Source organism: Martes martes (genome assembly GCF_963455335.1).
Source record: "Martes martes genome assembly, chromosome: 2".
NCBI classification, from domain to species: Eukaryota; Metazoa; Chordata; class Mammalia; order Carnivora; family Mustelidae; genus Martes; species Martes martes.
In genome coordinates, this window is record NC_137889.1 from 179,308,836 (window position 1) to 179,334,670 (window position 25,835).

Sequence of the window (25,835 nt, forward strand, 5' to 3'; positions counted from 1 at the left end):
ATATGCAATAATGATTATTCAGTTTTGTTAGCCCATGAGTGAAGAAAATGCCCTCTTTGGGAATTCTTGGTACTTTTGATAATATATTTTGAATGTATGGAACATGAACATTTTTTAAAAACTCATCTAACATCTGACAGTACCAAGAAATGGTCACTTCTGCCCATTATTCCACCGATGAGGAAACTGTAAAATAATTTTTTGGATATATTTCAGATTTATTTTGGTATCACCAAGTTCGTCCCATGATTTTGACACCTGGCTCTGGCCATGATGGAATATTGATCTTAACAACTGGCCATTGGGCATTTTGCCAAAAGAGGAATTTGGTGTAGAATGTTGCTCACTATGCTTTGCTTCTCTTTAAGCAAATTAAAGTTCAGTTACAGAAAATAAACCCATCGCAGTCATTTTATCTTTTACAGTGAAGGTGGTATGATTACAGTCTAAAACACAGAAACAAAAGTTAAGTGAACTGGAAGAGAGGACCATACTTGGGAGGGGCTCAGAGAGGACATACCCGCTCATTCTAGTGTTTGTGACACCACAGTCTCACCTAGACAGTCCAGAGAAATCAGCTTCTTCTTCTTCACATCGTTCATCCAGTTCCTTCAAAGCCAAGGTAACATCTTCCTCACAGATGGACTCAGGATAGCTTTCAGGAGCGAGGGGCTCTGGCATGTCAGCGTCTTCTAAGTCCAGAATCCCCCGACACACAAGAGAATCCTGCTGCTCTTGAATTATGTATGAACCTTCATCTTCAAACGTTGTGATCACCTGTTCCTCCTTTAATACTGAACTTGTATCCTGTAAAACAATCACATTTTTATCAAGTTTAAAAACATAAGAAAAAAACTTTAATTAATTTTTTAATTTCAACATTTGGTTTAAATTCTAGTTAGTTAACATATATGGTAAAATGGGCTTCAGGTGTAGAATCTGGGGCTCTCACCACTTACATACAACACCCAGTGCTCATCATAACAAGTGCCCGCCTTCATTCCCGTCACCCATTCAGCCCAACATCCCACCCACCTCCCCCCATCAAGCCTCAGTTTGTTCTCAGTAGTTGGGTTTCTTAAAATTTGCTTCCCTCTTCTCCCCCTTCCCCTATGCTCCTCTGTTTTGTTTCTTAAATTCCACATATGAGTGAAACCATATATTTGTCTTTCTGGCTTATTTCGCTTAGCAAAATACACTCCAGCTCCATCCACATCATTGCAAATGGCAAAAGTTCATTCTTTTAGATGGCTGACTGGCATTCCATTGTATACAGATACTACATCTTCTTTGTCCATTCATCACTCAATGGGCATCTGGGCTCTCTCCACAGTTTGGCTATTGTTGATAATGCTGCTATAAACATTGGGGTACATGTACCCCTGTGAATCTGTATTTTTGTATCTTTTGGGTAAACATCCAGTAGTGCAATTGCAGGGCCATAGGTAAGTTCTACTTTTTGAGGTACCGCCATACTGTTCTCCAGAGTGGCTGCACCAGCTTGCATTCCCATCAACAGGGCAAGAGGGTTTCCCTTTCTCCTCATCCTCACCAACATCTGTTGTTTCCTGGGTTGTCAGTTCTAGGCATTCTGACAGGTGTGAGGTTATACCTCATCATGGTTTTGATCTGTATTTCCCTGATGAAGAGTAACATTGAGCATCTTTTCATGTGTCTGTTAGCCATTTGTGTGTCGTCCTTGGAAAAATGTCTGTTCGTGTCTTCTGCCCATTTCTTAACTGGATTACTTATTTTTGGGGTGTTGAGTTGTAAGTTCTTTATAGATTTTGGATATTAACCCTTTATCAGATTGGTCATTTGCAGATGTCTTCTCCCATTCTGGAGTCAACACTAATTTTAATGTGCACGGATATTAGTTTAATTGGTTTGAAAATAAGCACTGTGGTCTCAGTTTTAGGAGTAAAGATCAGCTCCTTTTCAAAGGTGCTTAGTCCTAAGTTACTAATTAGTTGTGCAGTCGTTTCTTTTCTTCTTGGTTCAAAGTACAATTTTTCTCCCAAAACATGAAAAGTAAGGGAGACAGTCCCTAACCTTAGACCAGTCTGGGCCACAGTTTATACATGTGTAAAATTCATCTATATCATAAAATGAATGAAGGATTTTGACCAGATTCTGGGCTGGGTGCTCTGGGATAAATCAGTAACTATCTCCAATCAGCTTACAACCTAAAAATGGGGTTAGTCTAATGTGCAAATAGTAATCACCTAGAGTACATTAAGTGTTAGGTAAATATTACGAACAATATACAGAGGACTACTGGTACTCAAAAAAGGGAGAGGTCACATCTGGTTGAGGCATGGAGACTAGTCTCCTTGGAGGAAATACCATGTGATGGGGTATGACAAAGATGGGTTAGTGATACTGTCATGGGCTCAATGTTTTTATCTCCTCAAAATGCCGACATTGAAACTCTCACCCCCAGTGTGGTGTACCAGGAGATGGGACCTTTGGACAGTGATTAGGTTTTCAGGAATGCGATGAGTGCCCTTACAACAGGAGGCCAGAGAGCCAGCTAGGGAGGACACAGCAAGGAGAGCTACCAGGAAGAGAGGCCCCCCACATAATGAATCTGCTGGCACCTTGATCTTGGAGTCCTTGGCCTCTAGAACTGTGAGAAGTAAATCTCCATTGTTGATAAGCTACCCGGTTTCTCATATTTTGTAAAAGCAGCCCAAGCGGACCAAGACAGCATTTCAGGGAAGAGGACTTAGAAGACAGGAATGGCACAGAAGTGTGGCAGGAAGACATGAAGGATATTACGGGAACACTGGCCTGAGGTTAGTGAGGCAGGGAAAGGAGAAATTCTGACTCTGCACAGAATAGCACTTTTTAAATAATGTGGGACCATCATTCCTGAATCATTCCACAAACTTCAATCACTCTAAAAAATTCAATACACTGTTTGCATCTGAAATTTTTTAAAAAAAGATTTGGCCATTAAGGCGGTAAGCATTAGTTATTTGGAAAGAGAGTTTCTGTGATAGTGCTAGAGATATTTCTACACCTAGAGATTTTATTAGCATGAATTTCTCCATCTATACCAATTTGAATATACCAGGTTGCAGTAACCCACCAAACTTCTCAGTTTAATGTCCTCATTTTTCATTAGTTTATACATGTATTTGGTTGACATCTGTTACTGAATAATAATTAGGAAATAGATGTTTTATCTGTAATTATTAACATACACTACAGGCTAAAATTTCCTAGGAACACCTAGATCTCATGAAGAGAGTGCTTTTGGGCTCATGGAATGGATTCCACTGTTGTATGTGCCTTATGAGAATCAAATTTTCTTGAACTTTATCTTACTACACAGTAGTAAGATAATACACATGATGCATATATGTGCAAACCGCCCCCCCAACCCAATTACACTCAAAGATTCATTTCCTATAAGGAATAATTTCTGCCATCCATGAAATGGTATCTAAGCTATTATAAATACTAGAAGAAATTCGTCTGTGAAGGTTTCTCTAATAAATGCAAATGAAGAACGGACTTAATCCCTTAACAGCTCAAAGTGTAAGGTGTACATGTTACAGAGAAGAAAGTAGCAAATGGCTCTAAAGCTTCTGTCATGACACGAAATGCTTTTAGCCTGTTCTGTTTCATCTTCCTGATAGCAACGTAATTTAAGGGAGGAAAAACCCCTCTCGATCAGTTCTAGGAATGGATGTTCCCTTTAATTCTTAAAGTATTTCACCTATTAAAGTTAATTCCTCTTCTTAAGAAATTGCTTTAAAAAACAGAATCATGGGGGCACCTGGGTGGCTCAGTTGTTAAGCCTCTGCCTTCGGCTCAGGTCTTGATCCCAGGGTCCTGGGATCGAGCCCCGAGTCAGCGGGGGGAGCCTGCTTCCCCCCCTCCTTGCCTACTTGTGATGTCTGTCTGTCAAATAAATAAATACAATCTTTAAAAAAAAACAAACCAGAATTATGGTTTTGTTTCATTACCTTGGTGGTTTCATACTTTTTTTAAAAAGGGCAATTTGAGGTCGTCTGTCACTATTTGGCATGACAGGGGAAAACACATTAGGTTAAAATACCTAATGTTCTCCTGCGGACAGCCATTCTTTTGGTGATAATTTTCAAGTCAACAGAACTGTTACTAATGAAATATTATGTTTATGAATATCTCCTTCATCCTCATTCAGCTGTGTCACAAAGCTTATGGCAAAAATGAAACCCACGACTGATAAAGGAAATAAACCTAGTGAAGTGAGGTGTTTTTCCTTTAGGGAAAAAAAAAATGTCAGCAGGAACTTTATAGTGTCTTGGAAAGAAGCCATCAAATACAGTCCTGTTGGATGAATGACTGAACCATCTGAAATAAGTTTCCAATATATACGGAAATATATGTGAATTTCCAATTTGTTTCCAATAAATGAGTGATTTCTATCAGAAGTTTACTGTGATTATAGCTATTTTAATAACCCAAAGTAAAAGATTTCCCATTTGTCAAGTAAACAAAATGACAACACCCGACCATTAACCTTACTGCTTTTGTTAAGAGGGTATTTCTAGTATGGGTCTGTTTTCCCTTGTTTCTAATGAGGCCTTTTTACATGCTATGATCCCAACCGGATACAGCTGACAGATTATGAACTAGGAATTAACACTCACACAACAAGCCTCCCAACAACCGAAGGGAATACAGTCTACTTAAAGTGCATCTCTAAACTGGTCGGTCCTCTCCTGGAAACATTTCTCGTTTCGTGACTCTTCCTTTGGGCCCCATTATCTCTTGCTAATACTGTTCTGGTTTATCTCCCCATCTCAGCCTCCTCCTGCCCCCCCTCCACACCTCCGACAGAGAGACTTTGCTAGAACACAAACCAGACGGTGCCTTCCCCTGATGACAGGCGCCTGGTCTGCAAGCTCATGTGACGGGTACTAGAACCTCCTTTCCTTTTCAACATACAAAAAGAGAGATTTTAAAAAGCAAAATCAGACCGTGTCCCTCTTCTGCCTAAAACCCCCTGACGGTTACCTGCTGTGTGGCTCTCAGACCGGCCCCTCTCTGACTCCTCCTCCATCCAGCCCTCCTGCTCCCCAGGCTCAAGCCTCCCTGGCCAGCCTGTTCTTCGTCTACACCAGGGCCTTTGTACCTGCTGCCTCCCCAGTCTGGGACGCTGCCCCCCCACATCTTCTTGTCACGTAGGGTTCACTTCAAATGCCACCCTACCTTTCTTCCTCACCAATTCCACATTACTCTTAGATTTTCTCAGTGCAACTAAGAGGAAGATCACTTTCTGATATGTTATTTTTATTTTATTTGTCTTACCTGTTCATCATTCCTTTTACTACAATTAAGCTCCAGAAAACCAGGAGCCTTTTTCCACATAGTGCCATATGCCCAGTGCCCAGAATAGCAACCAGCAGGCAGTAGGGGCTCAGGAAACATTGGTTAAATCACTGAATACTTGCATGGCTTGTATTCTCATCTAGGTTTCTGGTATGGTGCTTGTCACGGAACAGGTATCTCTTGAAACAGTGAAAATTCAAGACTCGTGATCACCCTGAGGTCAAGTCTAAGTCTTCAGTGTGGCACGTAGGATCCTTCTCATCTTAGACCCTATCCATCTCTCCTTTTCCTCCTCCTCTACCCAAATCATTCTCTAGAAATACTCAATTTCCTGCCGTTACCCAAATACACCACGTTATTTCATGTTGCCTTGTCTTTCCACATGTCGTCCCTCTGTCTGCAATGTCCCAGATGCCACGAAACCTGTCCTTCACCACCATTACCCCAGTGTACAGCTGATCAGCCTCTCCTGAGTTTTCACAAAGCCCGGACATGGCTGTTACTAAGTTTCTCATACGGAAATGTAATGCCTTTTTCCCCAACCTTCTCTGTCTTCCTTAATAGACAACGCACTCCCCAGAGTCGCGGTCACCAAGCCTTATTCAAACACCTAACTCAATGCCTGGCATGCAGGAAAATCTCAGTATTTGTTGAGTTATCTAAACTTAAGCCATACTAGTCACACACTGAAAAAAATGCCAAAATGCCTTCATCTCAAACTCTGGTTACTGTTAAAAATGTAAAATACACTGTCAGCCTAATAAGAACATGAGAATTCAACTAACTAAAATAGTGAGATCTAGTAACATTAGTTTGGTTAACCGTGAAAAAATACAGTATTTTCCTAATAGTTACCAAAGCATTAAAGCACATATGATGAATCTATAGCAATTATAGTTTAAAAAAAAAAGAAAAGAAAGAGTATCTATAATAATCTTAAGGAAAAAAAAAACCATCAAGAAAACTAATACTTACTTATTTTTGGTCAGTCATTAGCTTGGAATCTGGCTTACTTCTCACAGGCCTTTCCAAAAGTCATAATACTAGTAGTTCCAATGTCTTTTAAAAAGGTTTCCTTTAACCAACCGCTAACGCAGCTGGCCTGAGGTTTTAATCCCAATCAGAGCACCAATCACATAAACCCCAACACAAAGCAAAAAGAGAAGAAAAAAACAAAAAAGCGGCCCTTCCAAGATCCAGCCCCAAAGAAGATGCTCGCCACCCCCAGGAAGCATCTGTCCATTGACCTAAAATCATACTCGGCAACACAAAAGGCTCATTCAAACACTCAAGATTATTTTTAACCTGCAGGTCATTTCCTTAATCCAGCAGCTTTTCCTTTTTTTTTTTTTTTTTTAAATTATCAGATTTGTCTACTTCATTTAAAATAACCCAACAGGTTAGAAATACTGGCCACAAATCAGTGTATCAGATGAAAACTCTTTCGAAAGACAAGCGAGGGAGGTAACAGACTGCTAAAAGGAGCCCAGATTGGCCATGCACCAGCCTGCCTTTCTCCCCACCTCAGGCAGCTGGCTGTTAGCATTATCTAGAGAAGCCTCCAAACTTGGGGTCTCATCTCTGATTTGAAGCACTTCTTCTGTAGAGGCGCTGCCCGTGGAATCTTGAGACTGAAGGAGTAAATCGGGAGGGTCCGGCCTCGTTTCGTCCGCAGCACCATCACTGTTCAACTGAAGGGAGAGACAGCAGAGTGAGGAGTTCGCTCACAAGTCGGGGATGGTCACAAAAGCCACAAGGAACAGACTGTCTGTCATCAGGTAGGTGGGGAGCTTTGTTAGAAAGAGCTTCTTTGACCTCCTACAATGACCTCTGCCCCCGCTTTTGTCTCCGATGGACTGGGTGCTGCCTCGGCTCACACAAGGTAGGTCCCACTAGGCAAAAACTACCAACACGGAAAAGCCCCACATAACCATGTCTATCTTGACCTGAGAGTCATTATTTTTTGGTCCTATATGTAATTTTAAAAAATTTATTGTTTGAATTCACATATGATGTACTACTAGTTTCAGAGGCAGACTCGCCATCACTCGGAGAGAAGAGGCGACGGTCTCAGCCGCTAAGGGGTACGCAGCCTCCACGTAAATGCTTAGTCCTGTCGCGCACGGAACGCTGCATTAGCAGTGCAATTTCGAATTTTCATTTCAGCGCGTGCATTGTACCCACGGTGAAATGAAAATCAGAAAAACCAGGACAGAGTAATGACGAGGTTGGAAGTTAAGAGGGAAAGCGAGAGCGACTGTCGCCGTCTGGGAAGGTGACCGTTTACCATCTGCGTGCGTGAGAGGATCTGGCTTGCGGTAAGCGCCGCTTCTTCCTCGGACGACTCATCTGTATCCTCCTGGTTGGTCAGGTTCAGGCTGGGGGTGCTGCTGGAGCACTGGTACTCCTGCAGAGACGGAGTGTCCCCCTTGTCAATACTGTCCAGCGAGCGCCTGCGGACTCCCCAGTTGAAATTGTCCATACTTTCACCCTGGAAAAGTAAGACGTGGTTTCTAAGACGCAGGTACGTGTGCAGGTGGCAAACATGCTACACCAGGAAAACATGTACCCGGATGAAAAGCACTTAATGCATCATCATAAGCAGAGTTTCAATCAGCCCTTCAATGTCTCGAAACTTTTAAAAACTTCCTTAAATATTTATACTTAAAGAGATCAAAAGATTTGGTTGATCCTGTTTTAACTAAATAGTTTTCTGGACTTTCTGTCATGTGTGACCGGGGACCAACTAAACCTACCATCTAGGCCATTTCTACTCGAACACACAAACACAGATGAGACTGTGAAGAAGACACGTACATCACAAATGACAACACATAAACGGTCCACAACACCAGGCTGCAACTTACCTGCAGTTCCTGGTTAGCAAAAAGGAAAACACACAGAATTAGAAAGAACGAAGACAAACATTTAAATATACACTACACTTCAGGGGAAAACTCTTTGTGATTTCTCAGACCCAAAGACTGATTCAAGCTCTGGATTAAGCTCTGAGTAGGAAGCCAACAGGTGACTCAAATTACTTTTTTATGCAAGATATATTATGAGGAAGTCAGAGACAGACACTTAAAACAACATTTCTATGATACACTCTGGCAACACGAACTTTAGGAATATCTTCAAAATTTACATGGATTTTAATACTTGATACAATGCAAAACTGACTTAAAATACCCACATTCAGTCGACAACATACAGGGTCACAATTATTTTAGTCTGCAGGATGGTTCTGGCTAAACCCATATTTTGTTATAAAACAGTTTAAGATAAAGATCAAAGCTATCAGAAGACAACCCTGGATAACGTCAAAAGGTCAAGAGGAAATAGGACAGATTTCAATTTCATGCCACTTATGGGTTTATGTAAGCTGCGTGTCGGTTACTCTAAACTGATCCTCCTTCTGCAAGGCTGTAATTCTTATATTCTCTCGTAAGCCCTGAAGTGACAAATTACAGTGATTTGGCCAGCCAAATAGGATTTGTCTTCCTTTTTACTCAAGAGGGATGGTCCAGAGTAGAGGTTTTCAATTTTTTTTTAATAAAGCAAAAGAATAATTCTTTTTTAAAAAATATTTTACTTATTTATTAGAGAGAGAGAGAAGAGTTCTCTCTCTCTCTGAGCAGGGAGCCCGACTTGGGGCTCGATCCCAGGACCCTGAGATCATGACCCAAACCGAAGGCAGCCACTTAACAACTGAGCCACCCAGGTGCCCCAGGAATACTTATTTCAAATGAGATTTAAAATGGAAGTCAACCATGCAAAACTAATATACAAAACCCAAACTGCTCTGGTTGAAAACAGGTAGCCAGGGGCTCTGCCCATTTGGCCCTGGAATCTCTCCTTGTTTCCCAGGCTATCAGAGGCCCTAAGGTCAAAGTTTGAAAAGCTATCTTCCCACAAGATATTTCAAGTATCATTATATAATAGTATACAGCCCTCAATCTTTATTTGGTGAATGAATGAATACGCATGGGGAGCTTTCCAGGTTGGGGATGTTTTATAAGTTTAATGAACAGTCTCATTTGTTTTGTACCAAAGTGTTTCCTATTACCCTGTTTTAAGCAAGACTATATTTAGGTTTTAAAAAATCTTTTTTATCTGATTTGCCTAATTTATGAGGCATAAATTAATACCACCCTCCCCAAATTACCAACTTGAATTAAAGAAAAAACTACATTAAATATCTTTAGTCTAATTTGACTGAGGTCAAATTTCTATTCAAAAACTGTATTTTTGAGGTGGGGGGACCTGGGTGGCTCAGTTAGTTAAGGATCAGACTCTTGATTTCAACTCAAGCTATGGTCTTAGGATATTAAGATCAAGCTCTGCGTTGGGCTCCATGCTGGGTGTGGAGCCTGCTTAGGATTCTCTCTCTCTCTTGCTCTCTCTCTCTCCTTTTCCCCCCACTCTCCCTCCCTTCTGCCAAAAAAAAAAGAAAAAAAAAGCCATATTTGTTACTACTGACACATTAGGTTACGGGATAAACTTGGAAGCATTTATAGAGTTCTTTAAAAAAAAAAAAAGGCAAACAAAATAAATAACCTTACCATTACAAACATGTCAGGAGCCTGTCTGCCTTTAGAAATTTTAAACTCTCAAATGAAAAAAGCAAATAACTACAAAAGATTTAGAAGCTGCTCATGATGCCCTTGAGGTAGGGCCGCAGGCCTCTTTGATCCATCACACTTTCTTGCCTGATTATTCAAGCCAGCCCTATTTCCTGTAACATGTTTTTCAAATTGGGGATGTGAAATCAATTTTAGAGGGTGATGGCCTGCCATTTTGGGGAAAAAAAAATGGAAGAGAATAGGAAATATCAGTGTGCATAATAGAGTAAGGCTGCATATTCTTTTTTTTTTTTTTTTTTTTTTAGTAATCTCTATGCCCCACATGGGGCCCAAACTCATGACCCCAAGGTCTAGAGTCATACTGCACTGACTGAGTCAGCCAGATGCCCAAGGCTGCATATTCTTGAAACTTTAATTTATATATTTTTAAAGATTATATTTATTTTATTTTAGAGACAGAGAGAGAGAGTGCACACTTGAGCAGGAGGAATGGCAGAGGGAGAGAGTCTGCAAGCAGACTCCATGCTAAATGGGGAGCCCCAGTGAGGCTCCATCCCAGGCCCCACGAAATCATGACCTGAGCCCAAACCAAGAGTCAGAGGCTTCATCGACTGAGCCACCCAGTCGCCCTGAAACTTGAATTTTAAAGATATGTGTATTTAGATACTTGGACATGATATAAAATGTATTAACTATGGATTATAGTTAAAAAAAAAAAAAAAGCTTAAAAAGCCACTGCCCTACGTGGTGCTGAACAATACTTATTTTGAGGCTCTGGTGAACCTGGGTTTTCGGGAACATGTCAGTGGTGAGCCATTATAGAAGCCTGTCCATTGCCAAGCTAGTGCAAAGGCATTTGGTTAGACCCAGGGCCACCGTGTGCATATCCTCCTTGGTGCAGTGAAGGCTGAAGCATGGACGAGGACATCCCTAAACCGGTCTCCTCTCAGCAGCTAATGCTGTGACATGGCACAGGCCATTACGTTTCACTCCCCCTCACCTATCAGAGCCAAAGGAAAACATCCCTCCCAGAGGGTTAATGAATGCATACAATTATATGAGTGACTCTCAGTTCTTCGGGGAAAGACATCTCAACTGACAATGGTGAGGATACTAGACGACAAGCCATTAAGGCTTCTGGAATAGAGATATTTATAAAAATTTTAGAGTGCACATGTTTTAAACCCATGTGCCATAGAGGTTTCAGGTTTAGGAGCTGGAAGTTTAGGGGACTGAGCTACAGAATTAGGTCCCTATACAGACCAACACAGTCGAGACAATCCTATTCTCCTCACCACAATGTCTGTCTCAGAAATTAGCTAATGTCCCAGTTTGGCCCAATCATATGATGGGAAATGTGCTAAAAACATTTAGGAGAGCAACTTCTCCACTTCCACTTCTTCAGCACAAGAGCATCTCTGAAGTGACCCTCACTTGCTCTGAACCCTGCTGTGGACATAAGCATCTGGCAGAGACCTGCAGAGAGGGGCAGAGCCTAGCCGGCTGCAGAGACATAACCAGAGACCTCACTGAGCCGTCTCCGAGTAAGCTCTACCTCCGGCCTCTCTCAGTCCTGTAAGCTAATAAATCCACCTTCTGAGTTAGTTTCCGTTTCAAAATCACCTACACTGACACACAACTATCAACTTACTCTAGACTGACTCAGTGTAGAGGAGAAAGCCCTCCGGTGCTAAATGAAATGAGTCATTTGGGGGAGCTGGCTACACGGTGAAGCAGAAAATGGTGAGGATGTCACAGGTAGAATACCGGTCATATGCCACGGGAGAAAGTTCTAGAAAGCCGAAGCCTTCGTACTCACGTAAGTTCGTTTAATTTAACTTAACTTAGTGTAAGTGTCTGTACTTATACTTTAAAATGGTGTTTGATAAATTTTAATACCTTTTTTTTAAATCATTTTGCTGCATATTAACTTATTTGGCTCATGTGGAACATTTAAGTCTAAGCACGCCCTAAATTAAAGACCTACTTTGGAAGAAACCCATTTTTCACTTTTTATTTTCTGGGGAAAAAATTAAAAATTAGATTTCCTCTTTCTTCTTTTGTTTCAGACTACTGCTACTGACTAATCGTACTAATCGTATTTGTTCCCAACTTAGATGTTATCTTCTTCTTTTTTAAAAAAAAAATTATGGATGTATATATATGTGTATATAGTTTCAAGTTTTTATTTAAATTCCAGTTAGTTAACATATAGTGTAATATTAGTTTCAGGAGTAGGATTTAGTGATTCATCACTTCCCCACAACACCCGGTGCTCATCACAAGTACCCTTCTTATACCTGGTACCCATTTAACTGGATTTGTACCTTCTTGACCTTACATTGACCTTAACAAGTAAAGATCCTATGGTCAAATCCTTAATTCTCATAAACTTGCAACTGTAAACTATAAATATGATAATGGAGAGCCCACATCCTTACCTCTGCATCCTCCAATTCAACATCTAAAAAGTCAAAATCCTTAAAAACGCCAAACTGTTGTTCACTGCTGTTATCTTCTGCAGCTACTTCTTCCTCCTGGATCATGTCTTCTGTTGTAGAAATTAGGCTGGTCTGCTGGTCACCGACTTCCAAATCCTCATTAGAAGAAAATACAACCTGAGCCCCGGCCGAAAACAAACAAACAAAAAAAAAGCCACCTGTCAGCTTCGTCACTCTGTGTCTGAGGACTGGTGCCCGAGAAGCCACCACAGGCCTCCTCTGTCAATGAACTCCGAGCTTTAATCTGGTTTTCATGTTAACGTCTAACTGACTGAATACTTAATTACCGTAACTGCCCAGTGCCACAGACACCAGTAATATCTCTTTCATTCTTAGTTAATACCACAAAGTAAGGGAAGCAAGAAGAGGCAAGCAAGGAGTTGGAGGCATTTCCATTTCTTCACGGAACAACAGAATTTTTAAAACCTTTACGCGTGCGGTCACGGTTACTCACTGATGGATTCTTTGGAAGGCCAGATTCCGGACCACACAGAGAAAGCACATTCATTAGCTTTTCTCTTGTTCTTCGCTAAGGGGGAAAAAAAATTCAAATGTTAGGATTACCGATCAAGAAGGCAAATTCTCGAGCTGTCGTACATACGACAAAATTGATCCTTCTATAAATTTTTGCTTTTGATGGTTTTTTATGTACCTGTGATAACTGTGGTCTTTTCCAACTAACAGGAACCAAGGCATTAGAATTAGAACCAGAAGAAGTGGAGGATGTACTCCTAGTAACAGCAATGACCTTTGGTTTCCCGTTTCTCCCAGCTGCGCTATGCTGGTCGCCATATTTATTTCCAATGATTGGTGTCTGCACAGAAACAAAAATGGTGGTGTCTGACTCAGATATTCCAACATGAAAGGATTAATATTGTATCTATAAGATTTTTTTTTTACAAAGAACCAAAAACAACAAAAGGTGAAAGATTACTTAGCATGAAGTAGATGTTACAAAAATCAAAGGTAGTGATGTCTTTTTTAAAATTTATTTTTAAAAGTTTATCTAAGTCATCTCTACAGCCAGTGTGGGGCTCAAAACACAGCCCCAAGATCAGGAGTTGCATGCTGGTCTGAAAGAGCCTACCAGGGGCTGCCCATGATGTCTTTTTTTTTTTTTTTTTTTTTTTAAATCCAGAGACTTCGCTTTATTGAAAATGACTCTCTGAGAAGACTATAGAGAGCTTATTCCTATTTTAAATAGAGATCCGCTTTCTTTAAAAACCACCACCTCCTCATGTCTTCTCAGGATTATAAAACACATCCTCTTTGAAACCTCAGAAAATATTAAGATGATTAAAAAAAAAACACCTGTAATCTTATCACTCAGCTTTAACGTTTTTGTTTTGGTGTTTTTTTGGTGTTTTTTGGTGTTTTTTCCGTACGTGTTGCTATATGCGCTTCAATAATGTACTTCTGCCAATATTCAAGTTAAGTAACAACCCCAAAGAGGAAGATATCTATGTAGCTTCTTACTCCAAATCTGATGTATAACGTTTCCAAATTTATATCAGCAAAAATTCTATGATTATCCAAAACTCATTTATATTTATTCTGGCTTTGTGAAGTGTCTTGAATTTATATTTGAAAATAATATTCAAGCTCATCTGTGTATCATCCAAGTAAGTCCCTTTTTGATGTGGCTCCTGCTTATCTCCCGGACGTCAACTTCTACCACACCTGCCTGAAGCTCACACTCCAGCACAACTAACTTGTTGCTGTTTTCCAAACACACCATGTTCTCATGGACCTACATTTTGGCACATGCTGCGCCCTTTGTATGGAATATTCACCAACCAACCAAACCCGTGATCATCTTTTAATGGTGATGCCAGACTTCCAAGGAAGCCTTCCCTGATACCACACGTCCGGGTAATTATATGTGGACATCTGCCAGGTGCTGGGGCCTTGTTTCCACTGCTGTCTTACACGTGAGCCCTATGGACCTTGTGTGATTCGTCTCTGCTCCCCCACTATATCCCCTCTGCCTACGCAGAGCAGGTACTTGGGAATTCTTGAGGAAACAAATTGAAATGAAGCATATCAAGTGTTTTGAGAATTCTTACCAGTGCTTTAGACAAGATAATTAGGAACAGGAAAGCCCAGTTTCTCCATCATGCCCTATGCTAGAATTCTGATATTAACTAAAAAATTAGCAACAAACATAGTTTCTATCTAAAAAACATAACCCATAAACCTGGGATAAATTCTAATACCAAGGCTAAACAGCAAAATAATTTTTTTAATCTATGTGATCCTGATTGATACAAAACCGATCAGATCTTCCCTTTTTTGTTTTTTTTTTAAGATTTTATTTATCCATTTGACAGAGAGAGACAGAGAGACACAGCGAAAGAGGGAACACAAGAAGAGGGAGTGGGAGAGGAAGAAGCAGGCTTCCCGCAGAGCAGGGAGCCCAATGCGGGGCTTGATCCCAGGACCCTGGAACCTGAGTGGAAGGCAGACGCTTAAAAACTGAGCCACCCAGGCGCCCCAGGATCTTTCTTTCTTTTTTAATCATTCTCAACTTCCTTCTTGAAAAATTCCTTCTTTGGCTTCTAAAAGATGATTTTCATGGCTCCAAGGCCAATAAGAATGGGTTCTGGTGCTGGGAAAAAAATTGGGGGTTCCCAACAAGGGTCAAAAATTTTTATGTCAGATTTGTGTTAAATATGTGACATAATAAAGGGCCCAGGTTCCCTTCTGCACTGGGCCCTGCGTCTCTCTTTAAAGTATTGGGCTTCTTGGGTCTTAGTTTATTTTAGTTTTATTTTTCCTTTCACAGTTTTAACTGTCACTGAAGATCCTACATGATTACTTCCATCCAAGTTTTCTTCCAAAACTTCAGATCTTAAAATCTAATTGCCTACTAGGCAGCTTATGTGTCTTAGTGTTAGAGTTGGTTTAGCCAAGGCTGACCTCATCACCCTCCCCTTCGGCTAAGATCTGTTCTCCTTGCCTTCTCACTCTCTCTGAACAGCACCAACACTCATCTCGGTGGCAAAGCGACTGTCCTTGATGCCTCTTCCTCACTTAGTACACCTCCTCTCCTTCCCAGGAAATCCCACTGAGGACTTCCTTAGGCTCTCTGAAACCCACCCCGACCCTCTTCATTTCCTTGGCAATTGCCTAGAGACATTCCAACATTATTTTTTAATTATTCTAACAGATTCCTTATTGACTTCCCTCTCTTCCACTCTGGTCTATTTTTCCATTCTGTTGCCAGAGTGAATTTCCCAAAATGCAAATCCTACTATTTCCACTCCAGTTACAAATTCTTTAAGAGCTTCTACTGCTTCAAGATAAAACCATCTTGTTATGATGCATGCAAGGTCCTTATGATCTCGCCCCTTCCTATGCTTTCGGCTTCACCCCCCATCCTACTCTGCACCTCCATTCTCTACAGTCTGTGCCGAAATTTCCAGAACACCATGCTTTCTCACTTACAAGGCTTCATTCATACATGCTGCTCTTTCTCGCATTAACCTTCCCTCCCGAAACTCCCATATACACCTGTCAAGGCCTACTTCGTGCTTCAACACGCAGATCAGGGTAGAGGTACATGCTGTATCTTCCTACAGTACTTCTGACTTCCAACCAAAGCACTTCTCACAATGTTTACTCACCCATTTTCCCAAGAGTATGTAGGCTTCCCCTAATGACAGGGCTTCTCCCCTAATGGCATGGCTTTACCCCACCCCCACCCCATTTTCACAGCACCTGTTGTTTCCTACTATTGAATGGGCGAATAAATGAACAAACGAACATTTCTAATAGAGCACCTTACCTCAGAGATATCAAAATGAAAATCTAAGGTTTTCCCGGGCAACTCCTTAGAGACATTATTAAAAATCTTGGTGAAGGAAATTTCAGGAGAACCTAGATCTCCTCCATAGGTCTTGGGTATATCATTGGGTACAACAAGACTTGCAGAGCGAGACACCACCAGTTTTAATATGTTAAGGGCTTCCTTCCAGTAAGGACTCTGGTTTAAAAAAATAATAGGCATATAAAAGTTACAAATACATATTTAACTAAGAACAAAAATTGAGTGGACACTGTAAGCAATGAAAGTACTGTTTTTACAAAAACTTCTTATAAATCATTCATTTTGACTTTAAGGTCCTTTAATAGAGGGTCTGAGTTACAACACGTAAGGAAATTATTTTCTACTGTCGGATTCATGAGACATCCTATACATAATGCTACCAACTCAGAATACCTTGCACTTGTAAATATTAATTTAGAAAGTCTATGTAGTAATCTCACCATAGTGGTAAACAAAGGGGTTGTATATATATATGAACTTTCTAGATGCATGAAGTTATGGCTTTAAGACTCCAAACTTAAAATATTTAAAGTCTTGGAGACAATTTTTAATGCATATCTTCTTTTTCAGACATAAAAATATTTTTAAAAAACTAAAAAAAATTTAGATTTTTCTTGATGGCCCAAGCCCAAATCTGAATGGTAGGATCGGTATGATTTCTAATTTTGATTGATCATTACCGCTAAAGTGATATTCTCAGGGGTTACTGAGTTGTATAGGGTGAGTTTTTCCCCTACATTTGTGGCTGTGTCGTCTTCTGATTGGCCAGTGGCGCGATAAAGAGGCCAAGTTATTGGAGTTATTAAGGTCTTTGAGTTATTTTTCTGCTTTTAGTTTTGTGTGTTTCTACCAACATAATTTAAAAATGATTTACATGACCATAACAGATACTTGTAGAGAAGAAGAAGAATCAATTTCTTTTCCTTTTTCTCTCTCTTTTTTTTTTTTCCCAGCAAGAGTGTGCATGTGCAAGTGGGGGCGGGGACAGAGGGAGAGAGAGAGACGGGCTCTCGAGCAGGCTCCACACCCAGCACAGAGTCCCACACGGGGCTCGCTCTCAGATTTGGACGCTTTACCAACTGAGCCACTCAGGCGCCCAAAGAAGAATCAATTTCTAATAAAGAATTTATAGTTGTTTTTTTTTGCCATCTATTGAAAAGCACACACATTAAAAAACTGCTTTTTTTTTTTCTGACTTATGGTCACAAAATTACATCTCAACCTGTGCTCTACATACTGTGTCACAGTTGACCATTCTGAGGGGAAAATGTCACTAAAATAATAACCAACAGCAAGTGAAACGTCTTTGGCAGAACTGAGTCATCCAATTTCTTTAATAACATCTTGGTATGAGGACGCCTAAAGCACAAAATATTTAATAATTATAAAAACGTCCACATAGATATTGTGACATTTTAAGCACGTACGTCACTATAAAAACAAACAAACAAGTAGTTTATATTTAACAAAGTTATGGCATTTTTTTCTGACAGAAATAATTAGAAGCTCTGGAAACTGTAAAAAGTTAAAACTTCTTCAGGGATGTTTCTATAAATTATACTGGCAGTTGTGCTTGAAATATAAAAGATTATCAGGAGGAGTTCCATTCTGTGAAATGTTTTATGTTTGAATAAAGCAGAAGTCACTAACTGTGATGGCCCATCAGCTAAATATGACTTGGGTTCACATAAAATTTAAGAAATTGGGGTCAACATTTTGAAATTAGGAGATTTTAGAGAAAAACCCACATTTCCAGCTTCTCTACAAAAGTTACGTGTTCTTGCCACACTGGATCTGTCCTCCAACATGGCAGCCATTAGGGAAAGCTAAGTTGTGCTGTTCCTTTGGGATGGGTAATATGCCATTCACTTAGTCAGAAATCTATGCCTTCTTATGATCTCTCGCTCGCCCAGTGGACAAGTGAGCCTATGGTTCCGAACATAAAAAAAAAAATGCATCTACACTTTATAAATGAATAGTTCAATGTGGTATGTGTCTCTGTGGGAGACCCAGCAAATATCTGATGAGTTAACTTCTTGACGCCTTAAGAAGAAAAGAGAAATGTTCTTTAGAAAAAAATATGTCATTGTTACTCGGTGAAACATTACTCACTGAGAGAGAAGATAGAGAAGATAAACAGGAATCTTATGCTTTTTGAATATTTGCATTTACTGACTGTCAGGGGAATATAAAAAGAATTTGGATTACCTAATAGAATAATGGAAACCAACACAGTTTTATTACTTTCAGATATGGGCTACGACAAAACTCATTGCTAGCCAAGTTATTTCCATTTGTAAGTTTTGCTTTAGGGAATGCAATATAACTGGAGTAGAAACAAAATATTAATTTGTTTAGGCTCTTAACAGAGTTTTTCTCTTTGATAAGTCGTATCCACAATACTGATCTGCTCAGCAAGGCCTTTCTTAACAGGTAATTCAAAGGTGAAATTCAGTACAGACCAGACTGACTTGCCATCATTTACATTAAAACAAGTTTGATTTCCTGCATTCTATATATCTGGGCTCCCTGTATCAGACACAGAAAGCAAGTCTAAAACACAGACTCTACGAAGAGCTCTTCTGTTTCTGAAAGTAGTATTTGTTTACTATGTAGAACCTGGTGAGTAGCAGGAAAGCCCAGAAGAGTCACAAGTGTACTGTCCAGAGGTGACGAGAGCTGCCATCTGTGTACATTCCTTCCAGTCATTACTGAAATGTATATTCACAGATACAATGATTCAGCAAAATTAGGAGTCATGCCAATCCTACCATTCAGATTTTGCTTGTTGTCACTTACATTAAGAACATCTTTTCCATGTTGTAAATATTCCTAGAAACGTGACTTACGGGCTAACCTACTTCTCTACTCTTGGACCTTTAAAGGGTTTTTTTATGATTATAAACTGTTTTGCAATGAATGATTCTATACATAAATTTTGTGTTCACTCACCTGTACATATTTGCCAATAATCTTTATGATTTCCAGATTAAACTGCTTGACTGGGGCAGCAGAGAGGTCAATGTGACTCAAAAGGCTATAGATGATCTGTAGTAATGATTGCTGCATGCTGGACAATCCTTTTTCTAACAGCTAAAATAGTATTAAAAAGGATACTTTCATTAGGTTAAGGAGAATTTAATGTTTATATTTATGATGTTGAAAACATAATAGATTTAATCCATGATTTTATGGTTAGATGAGAAATCCAGAGACTAATATATAATAAAGGTAAAAGATAATGTCTGTTACTGTTACTTGTCCTTGGTTCAGAAAGGATCAATAATTACTTTTCATTTTAATCTTAGTTTTTTTTTCATTTCCTTAACTAATTTAAGTTGACCACCATTTATTCTAGGTTAAGAAAAAAATCATTATTCCACCATCACCAAAGAATACTTACCCCCAAACCATTCATACCAGGCACCTATCAGCTATGTGATCTTGGACAAGTTTCTTGACATCTGAGCCATGATTTTTTTTTTAATTTTTAATTTTTTTATTAACATATAATGTATTACTAGCCCCAGGGGTACAGGTCTGTGAATCACCAGGTTTACACACTTCACAGCACTCACCATAGCATGTACCTTCCCCAATGTCCATAAGATTTTTAAAAAAATAATCAAATAATCATGTGATTCCTGGGTGGCTCAGTTGGTTAAATGTCTGCCTTCGGCTCAGGTCATGATTCAGGGTCCTGGGATAGAGCCCCATGTCGGGCTCCCTGCTCTGCTGGGGAGTCAGCTTCTCCCTCTTCTCTGCCCTTCACCACCCACCCCTGCTCGTGCTCACTCTCTCTCAAATAAATAAAATCTTAAAAAAAAAAAAAGTAGTCATACTATCTAAACTTTATATTGTTTACGTAACTGGTTTCAGTACTGTTGTCAGTAATAATTTCAGAATTAATAATAATAATACAACAAGGATAACTTACATCACTGAGGGTAACATCTGGGGCAAAGCATTCTCTCTACAGAGTGAAAACCAGTCGCATATGTGGTACACACAGGCTGTCCTGTCCCAGTTCCAGATTCCATGACCCCAGGATGGGAGAACTAGGGCTACCTTTGTGGTGAGCTTGATGGCAACACCAATGTGAAGCTGATCTAAGGAGCTTGACTTCAAAGCCAATGAAGGAATAGGCTGTAGAAGTTAGCCTTGGTTTTATGTTGGCTCTTTTCCTAAAGGTGTAGGTATAAGATAAACCTAGCTAGAGACTTGCATTTATTCAGGTTAAGAAGCTGCTACACAGGTAGTTCCCATCGTCAGCTCTCTCTGTTTTGTTGTTTAAGATTTTTTTCTCTTTAAAAAGTACTCTTTACACCCCCCAATGTGGGGCTCGAACTCACAACCCTGAGATCAGGAGCTGCATGCTCCACTGACTGAGCCAGCCGGGTGCCCCTGCCCCATCATAATCTCTCCTAAATCTAAGGTTGATGGTAGCAAACCTATCAAAAGCAACACCTTAAAAATGCACACCAGTCCTAAAGCGTGCTATTAAAGTCAACATCCATGACACAGCTAGGCTTAACAGTGTTATGAGCAATATTTAAAATGTTTACTGAATTATGAATAATTTCTTTTAAGCTGATACAATGTTTTACATTTAATTTTTAGAGGTCAAGTTTTTTTATTTTGTTTTGTTTTTTTTTTAAAGATTTTATTTGTTTATTTGACAGAGATCACAAGTAGGCAGTCAGGCAGGCAGAGAGAGAGAGAGAGAGGGAAGCAGGCTCCCTGCTGAGCAGAGAGCCCGATGCGGGACTCGATCCCAGGACCCTGAGATCATGACCTGAGCCGAAGGCAGAGGCTTAACCCACTGAGTCACCCAGGCACCCTAGAGGTCAAGTTTTAAAAAGGAAGGTATCACTTACTATAAGCGGACAAGCATTTTTAGTAACTAGGACTTTTTGAGATTCTTTGTGGATATCTAACAATAACTTACTTTTTTAAGTATGAAGTTACTTCCTCAACAAATAAATATTTACTTTCTATGTTGTTGTAGGACTAGTGTTTTTATAATTCCATCTTTAGCCACCCAAATCATATTTTAGAACAGGAAGCAAATATATCATTAAAATAAGAACTTAGCCAGGAGAAAAGGCCTTTGCATACTATATCATTCTAGAATGGATTTCAAAGTCAAGAACTAATTTTTTTAGAAGCAAAAATTATAACCATTCTCTAGGATCAAGACCACTGAAAACCCATTTTTAATTTGAAATAAAGGTGAAATGTACATTATTTTGAGTTTTATGTCACTTAAGGACAGTGAATGAGAAAATACACACTGAAAATGAAAATGAAAAAAAAAAACCCCTTATACTTGACAGTATACTTTATACTTTCTTTCTACTTGAAAGGAACTACCCATATTTTCCTTTCAAAAAAGATGTTACCTATATTCACTTTCAAAGACAATTTCAAGATTCGTTAGTATCAGTACTGCTTCTAGAACTAAGTCTACTTGAAAATTTTGCCACAGAAGAGTTAAAAAGGACTTTTTTTTTCCTTTTGGTAAATTTACCTCTGCAAGGTAAGTCACAAGATTGAACGTAGTATCTGAGAAGGAGTCATGCAGATATCTACAGACGACGTTGATCCAGTTGGAACAGTCTCTGGAATAGGTGTGCGCACTGTACAAGCTCATCATGTGAGCCAGGTTGACAAGCGCTGGGCATTTTTCTTCTGCACACACCTAAAAAACCAAAGGAAATAATTTCACTCACCTAAAAGAAAGCCAATTCAAAGTTCAAACTTGATTTTATACTAAACATGTTTATTCAATAATTTAGAGGTAGATGTTGAAGCTTTAATGCATTTTATTTAATACAGTAGAAAAGAGAGAAAAATAGCAAGAGGCATTCTTGAGAGAGTAACTTAATGGGTAACATGGAAAGATGATTATGATGTCGAGAACTCCCATGGGGGTTAAATAGTAGGACTTCTGTTTTTGTCAGTCTGACGCTTTATAAAGCTGCCTCTGGCAAAACCCATACGTGGTTTTGGAAATGCTACATATCATTAGCAGCTGTTTTGTAAAGAGTTTTGTTTTGTAAAATCCCTACGTGGTTGGTTCAGTGCACATTAACGCAACAGGCAGGCTCCACGGGGTTGAGAGACGCTGAGCCAGAGCAGAAAGGCTTTTGTCGCAAGCTCTCCTGGTTCTTTGAGTAGGACAGTCAACTGCAGGGGCGCTGACATGCGTGACCTATTCAAAGGACTTCCTTGGGGCTCTGATAAAACCCTGAGTTCTGCCTCTCCAGGCCATCCTGCAGGACCCCGTACATGAGAGCCTGCAGGACAGACCCCAGATTGCTCTTCTGGAAATCTCCGCAAACTCTTAAGGTCCTTGGCCAGTAAGTTAAGGCTACTTCAAAATGTACGGACTTCCTAGAGTTTGTCTGATCCAGTATTACAGAACCTCTATCAAATACCGTTGACCCCTGAACAACGGCAGGGGCAGAGGGGGTGCGGGTCCACTTATACACAGATTCTTTTTGATAAATACAGGATAGGACTGTACGCGTATTTTCTCTTCTGATTTTTGTAGTAACATTTTCTGTGCTCTAGCTTACTTTATTGTAAGAATACAGTATATGATACAGGTAGTATACAAAATATGTGTTAACTGACCTGTTTACATTATCGGTAGGGCTTACAGTCAACAGGACTTTAGCAATTACGTTTGGGGAGAGTAAAAAGTCTTATGCGATTTTCAGCAGTGCAGGGGGTTGGTGCCCCAACCACTGTGTTGTTCAAGGTCAACTGCAGAATATTACCTTTTAAAATTATGTACTTTTCAACTTTCAGATGAACGTAACTATTACTTAGACTCATCATGTGGACATTATCACTGGATAGGCCTGAAACAGGAAGGCATGCGAGACTGTGGACTCCTAGCAGTATCTTGGAAGTTATTTTATAAGATTGTTAAAAGAAGCTAGTTTCATGCATTACCCTTTTACCCATAAAACAGATGGGGTAGGCAGAAAAAAATTTTTTGTTGATGTTTATTTGTATTTCAAAATCCAATAGGCACACTATTTTTAAAAAATCACATAATTTTAAAATTTGGCAACTTATTATTTTTTTAGGAATCACCTTACTATTTTAAAGTAAGTTCTTTAAAATATTAAAGCATTCTCTCCTGAAAAATAAGTCATTCTTAAAGAACTCTTCTGTCCTTAAAAAATATTTTTTTTAAAGCATGATTTTTTAAAAAAAACCTGTTGTTGAAGAGGAAGAAATTCTTAGGAATAGATACTGTGTAATTGTAAAGACAATGGCTTAGATTTAATTTTGGATTTTTTTTTTTTTAAAGATTTTATCTATCTATTTGACAGAGATCACAAGTAGGCAGAGAGGCAGGCAGAGAGAGAAGGGAGAAGCAGGCTCCCTGCCGAGCAGAGAGCCCTACGCAGGGCTTGATCCCAGGACCCTGAGATCATGACCTGAGCTGAAGGCAGAGGCTTAACCCACTGAGAGACCCAGGCACCCCTAATTTTGGAATTTTTGAATGACTGGGTTAAAGTATGACCCCAGAAGGGTATGTCTTATAAGCAAACATTTTCAGCATACTATTTTTACTATAATGAATAGCTTAAAAGGACAATATTTGTCCTAAGTGTTGCCTCACTTTGAAGTTCTGTGCTCTCCACGGGCACAAACAGAACCAGGGATATTTGCATAATGAGGAAGCACATAATGGCAGAAAATGACTTTCAACAGTTTTAAGTGAGAGGATAATTAAGGAATCAATTTAATTCATATCCTGCAGGTTGCTGAAAGCAGACAGAGGAAACTTTGTGTCCCACTCAACAGGAAGAAAACAGACTTAAAAACAATTTATGACTCATAGAAAGCTGTGTTTGGTATCTTAAAAACAGAAAGGTATCTGGGAGTGTCCTGTGCTTCTACAGCCTTTGGGCTGGCCCAGGCTGGGCTCCTGGCTTGGGCCAGCATTCGGAAGGAGGGTCTCCAACAGCATCCCCTGCCATTCTAAATGCTCCTACTTCCCTCATTAAAGGACTGGTGCTTTTTATGTTTTGAAATCCCAAAGTAAGCCAATATAATTTTTTCCCCTTTATATGTTCTTTCTTACCTCTCACCAAAAAAAAAAAAAAACAAAAAAAAAAAAACTGGTTTACGACATTCTTTTAATGACAGGTCATTAGAATATTTAAGTGAACAATATTTTAATAAATTATTTTATATCACTTTCAGACCTCCTTAATGCAAAAACATGTTGTTGGGGTTTTTTTAGGCAATCATTTTCAAAATTCAGATATGTTTCCACTAACTACAGTAATGGCTCTTCTTTTTAAATGCGTGCTTTTCAAATGGTTATGTTAAAGATCTCTCCATATCTAATTTATTAATTTAGCAATTTAATCAGAGAGGGATTCAACAGCATACTTAATAAATATTACCTTGTCATTTATTAACGAGTATCTCTCAAGTTAACAAAAAGGATTCTGTGTGTGCAGCTGTTAACGGGATTCACGGGGCCGGGGCAGCTCAGAAATGACTTTGCACTTGCCTGTGCTGGGATCCAGGCCCTGGAGAGGCGGGTGCTCTCTTTGGCTTTCTGCTTACTTGCCCTTTCCATCTACTGTTGTGCTACTTGTTAAATGACCTGTAGCTATTTAAAGATTTGCTTATATAAAAAAGCTCGTTCAGAGAATTTCACTTGCTTATTCCCTTTTGTTGCAAATTTCTCTGATTTTTCTCCCCTCTCCCCCAGCTTTAGCTAGGTGACCTTCTTTCTACGGCTCTTCACTTATCTCCCCCAGCTCAGCTGATTTCCTATTGTATGTACAAGGCTTATAAATTTAGAGAATGCCTTCTCATGACTGTTTATATTTTCCGTCTGTAAAGCCCTTCTTCCAAGACTCAATAATTGACTTGAAAAAACAAGGAAGAAGAAAGAAAATTAAGAATTAAGTTTAAGTAGAAGGCAAGGTTCTTTATTGTTCTTGAAATTATTAAAAAGTTAATAAAAATCATATTCTTCTTCAAAATTATGATTAAGAGCTCTAACACTTTCGAACAAAATGTTAACGGATGATTTAAAAATCGGTACATTCCTGTTTCAGAAACCTTTGAAGGAAAGAAAATAAGGAACAGAATGAAGCCAGCAAAGAGAGGTGAAGAGAATGTTAAAAGGAAAAGGGCAAAAGGGAGAGAGAACCTTTGGAGTCACAGAGTGTATTATCCCCTCTTCTTCTCAGGGCCTTTGCACATGCAATTTCTCCTGCCTGGAAACCTAAGTCACTCTGTTCCTAGTTTCTCATCCAGGGATCTTATTTTGATTAATCCTATTCAGCCTTCAGTTAGGCAGACTTTTGCTCTCTGTGCCCCTGGAGGCCTGTCCTTTCATTGCACACTTATCAGACTCTAGGGGACTGTCTACTTACTTGCTTGCACCCCTACTCTAAGACCCACAGGGGCAAGTATCCTGTCTCCTTTGATTATCACTGCATTTCTGGCACCCAGCCCAGTGCTCAGCAAATATCTGGTAAAACAAATGAATGAACTGAAGACTGACAGAAAGGTAGAAGATAAAAGTAGGGAAACGGAGCAGAA

At 39.5% G+C, this 25,835-nt stretch overlaps 1 protein-coding gene across 2 annotated transcripts in view; it reads right to left on the reverse strand.

Annotated features, from left to right (window-relative positions):
• FRYL (FRY like transcription coactivator) overlaps positions 1–25,835 on the reverse strand; it is a 139,462-nt gene that overhangs the window by 18,325 nt on the left and 95,302 nt on the right. For both annotated transcript variants that reach the window (XM_080797035.1, XM_080797034.1), the window contains 9 exons: positions 21,775–21,945; positions 19,197–19,337; positions 16,203–16,400; positions 13,068–13,229; positions 12,870–12,944; positions 12,356–12,532; positions 7,616–7,819; positions 6,852–7,019; positions 557–807 (listed from right to left, as the gene is read on the reverse strand). In XM_080797035.1, the coding sequence (XP_080653161.1) occupies positions 557–807; positions 6,852–7,019; positions 7,616–7,819; positions 12,356–12,532; positions 12,870–12,944; positions 13,068–13,229; positions 16,203–16,400; positions 19,197–19,337; positions 21,775–21,945 (1,547 nt within the window). The remainder of the gene's footprint in view (positions 1–556; positions 808–6,851; positions 7,020–7,615; positions 7,820–12,355; positions 12,533–12,869; positions 12,945–13,067; positions 13,230–16,202; positions 16,401–19,196; positions 19,338–21,774; positions 21,946–25,835) is intronic.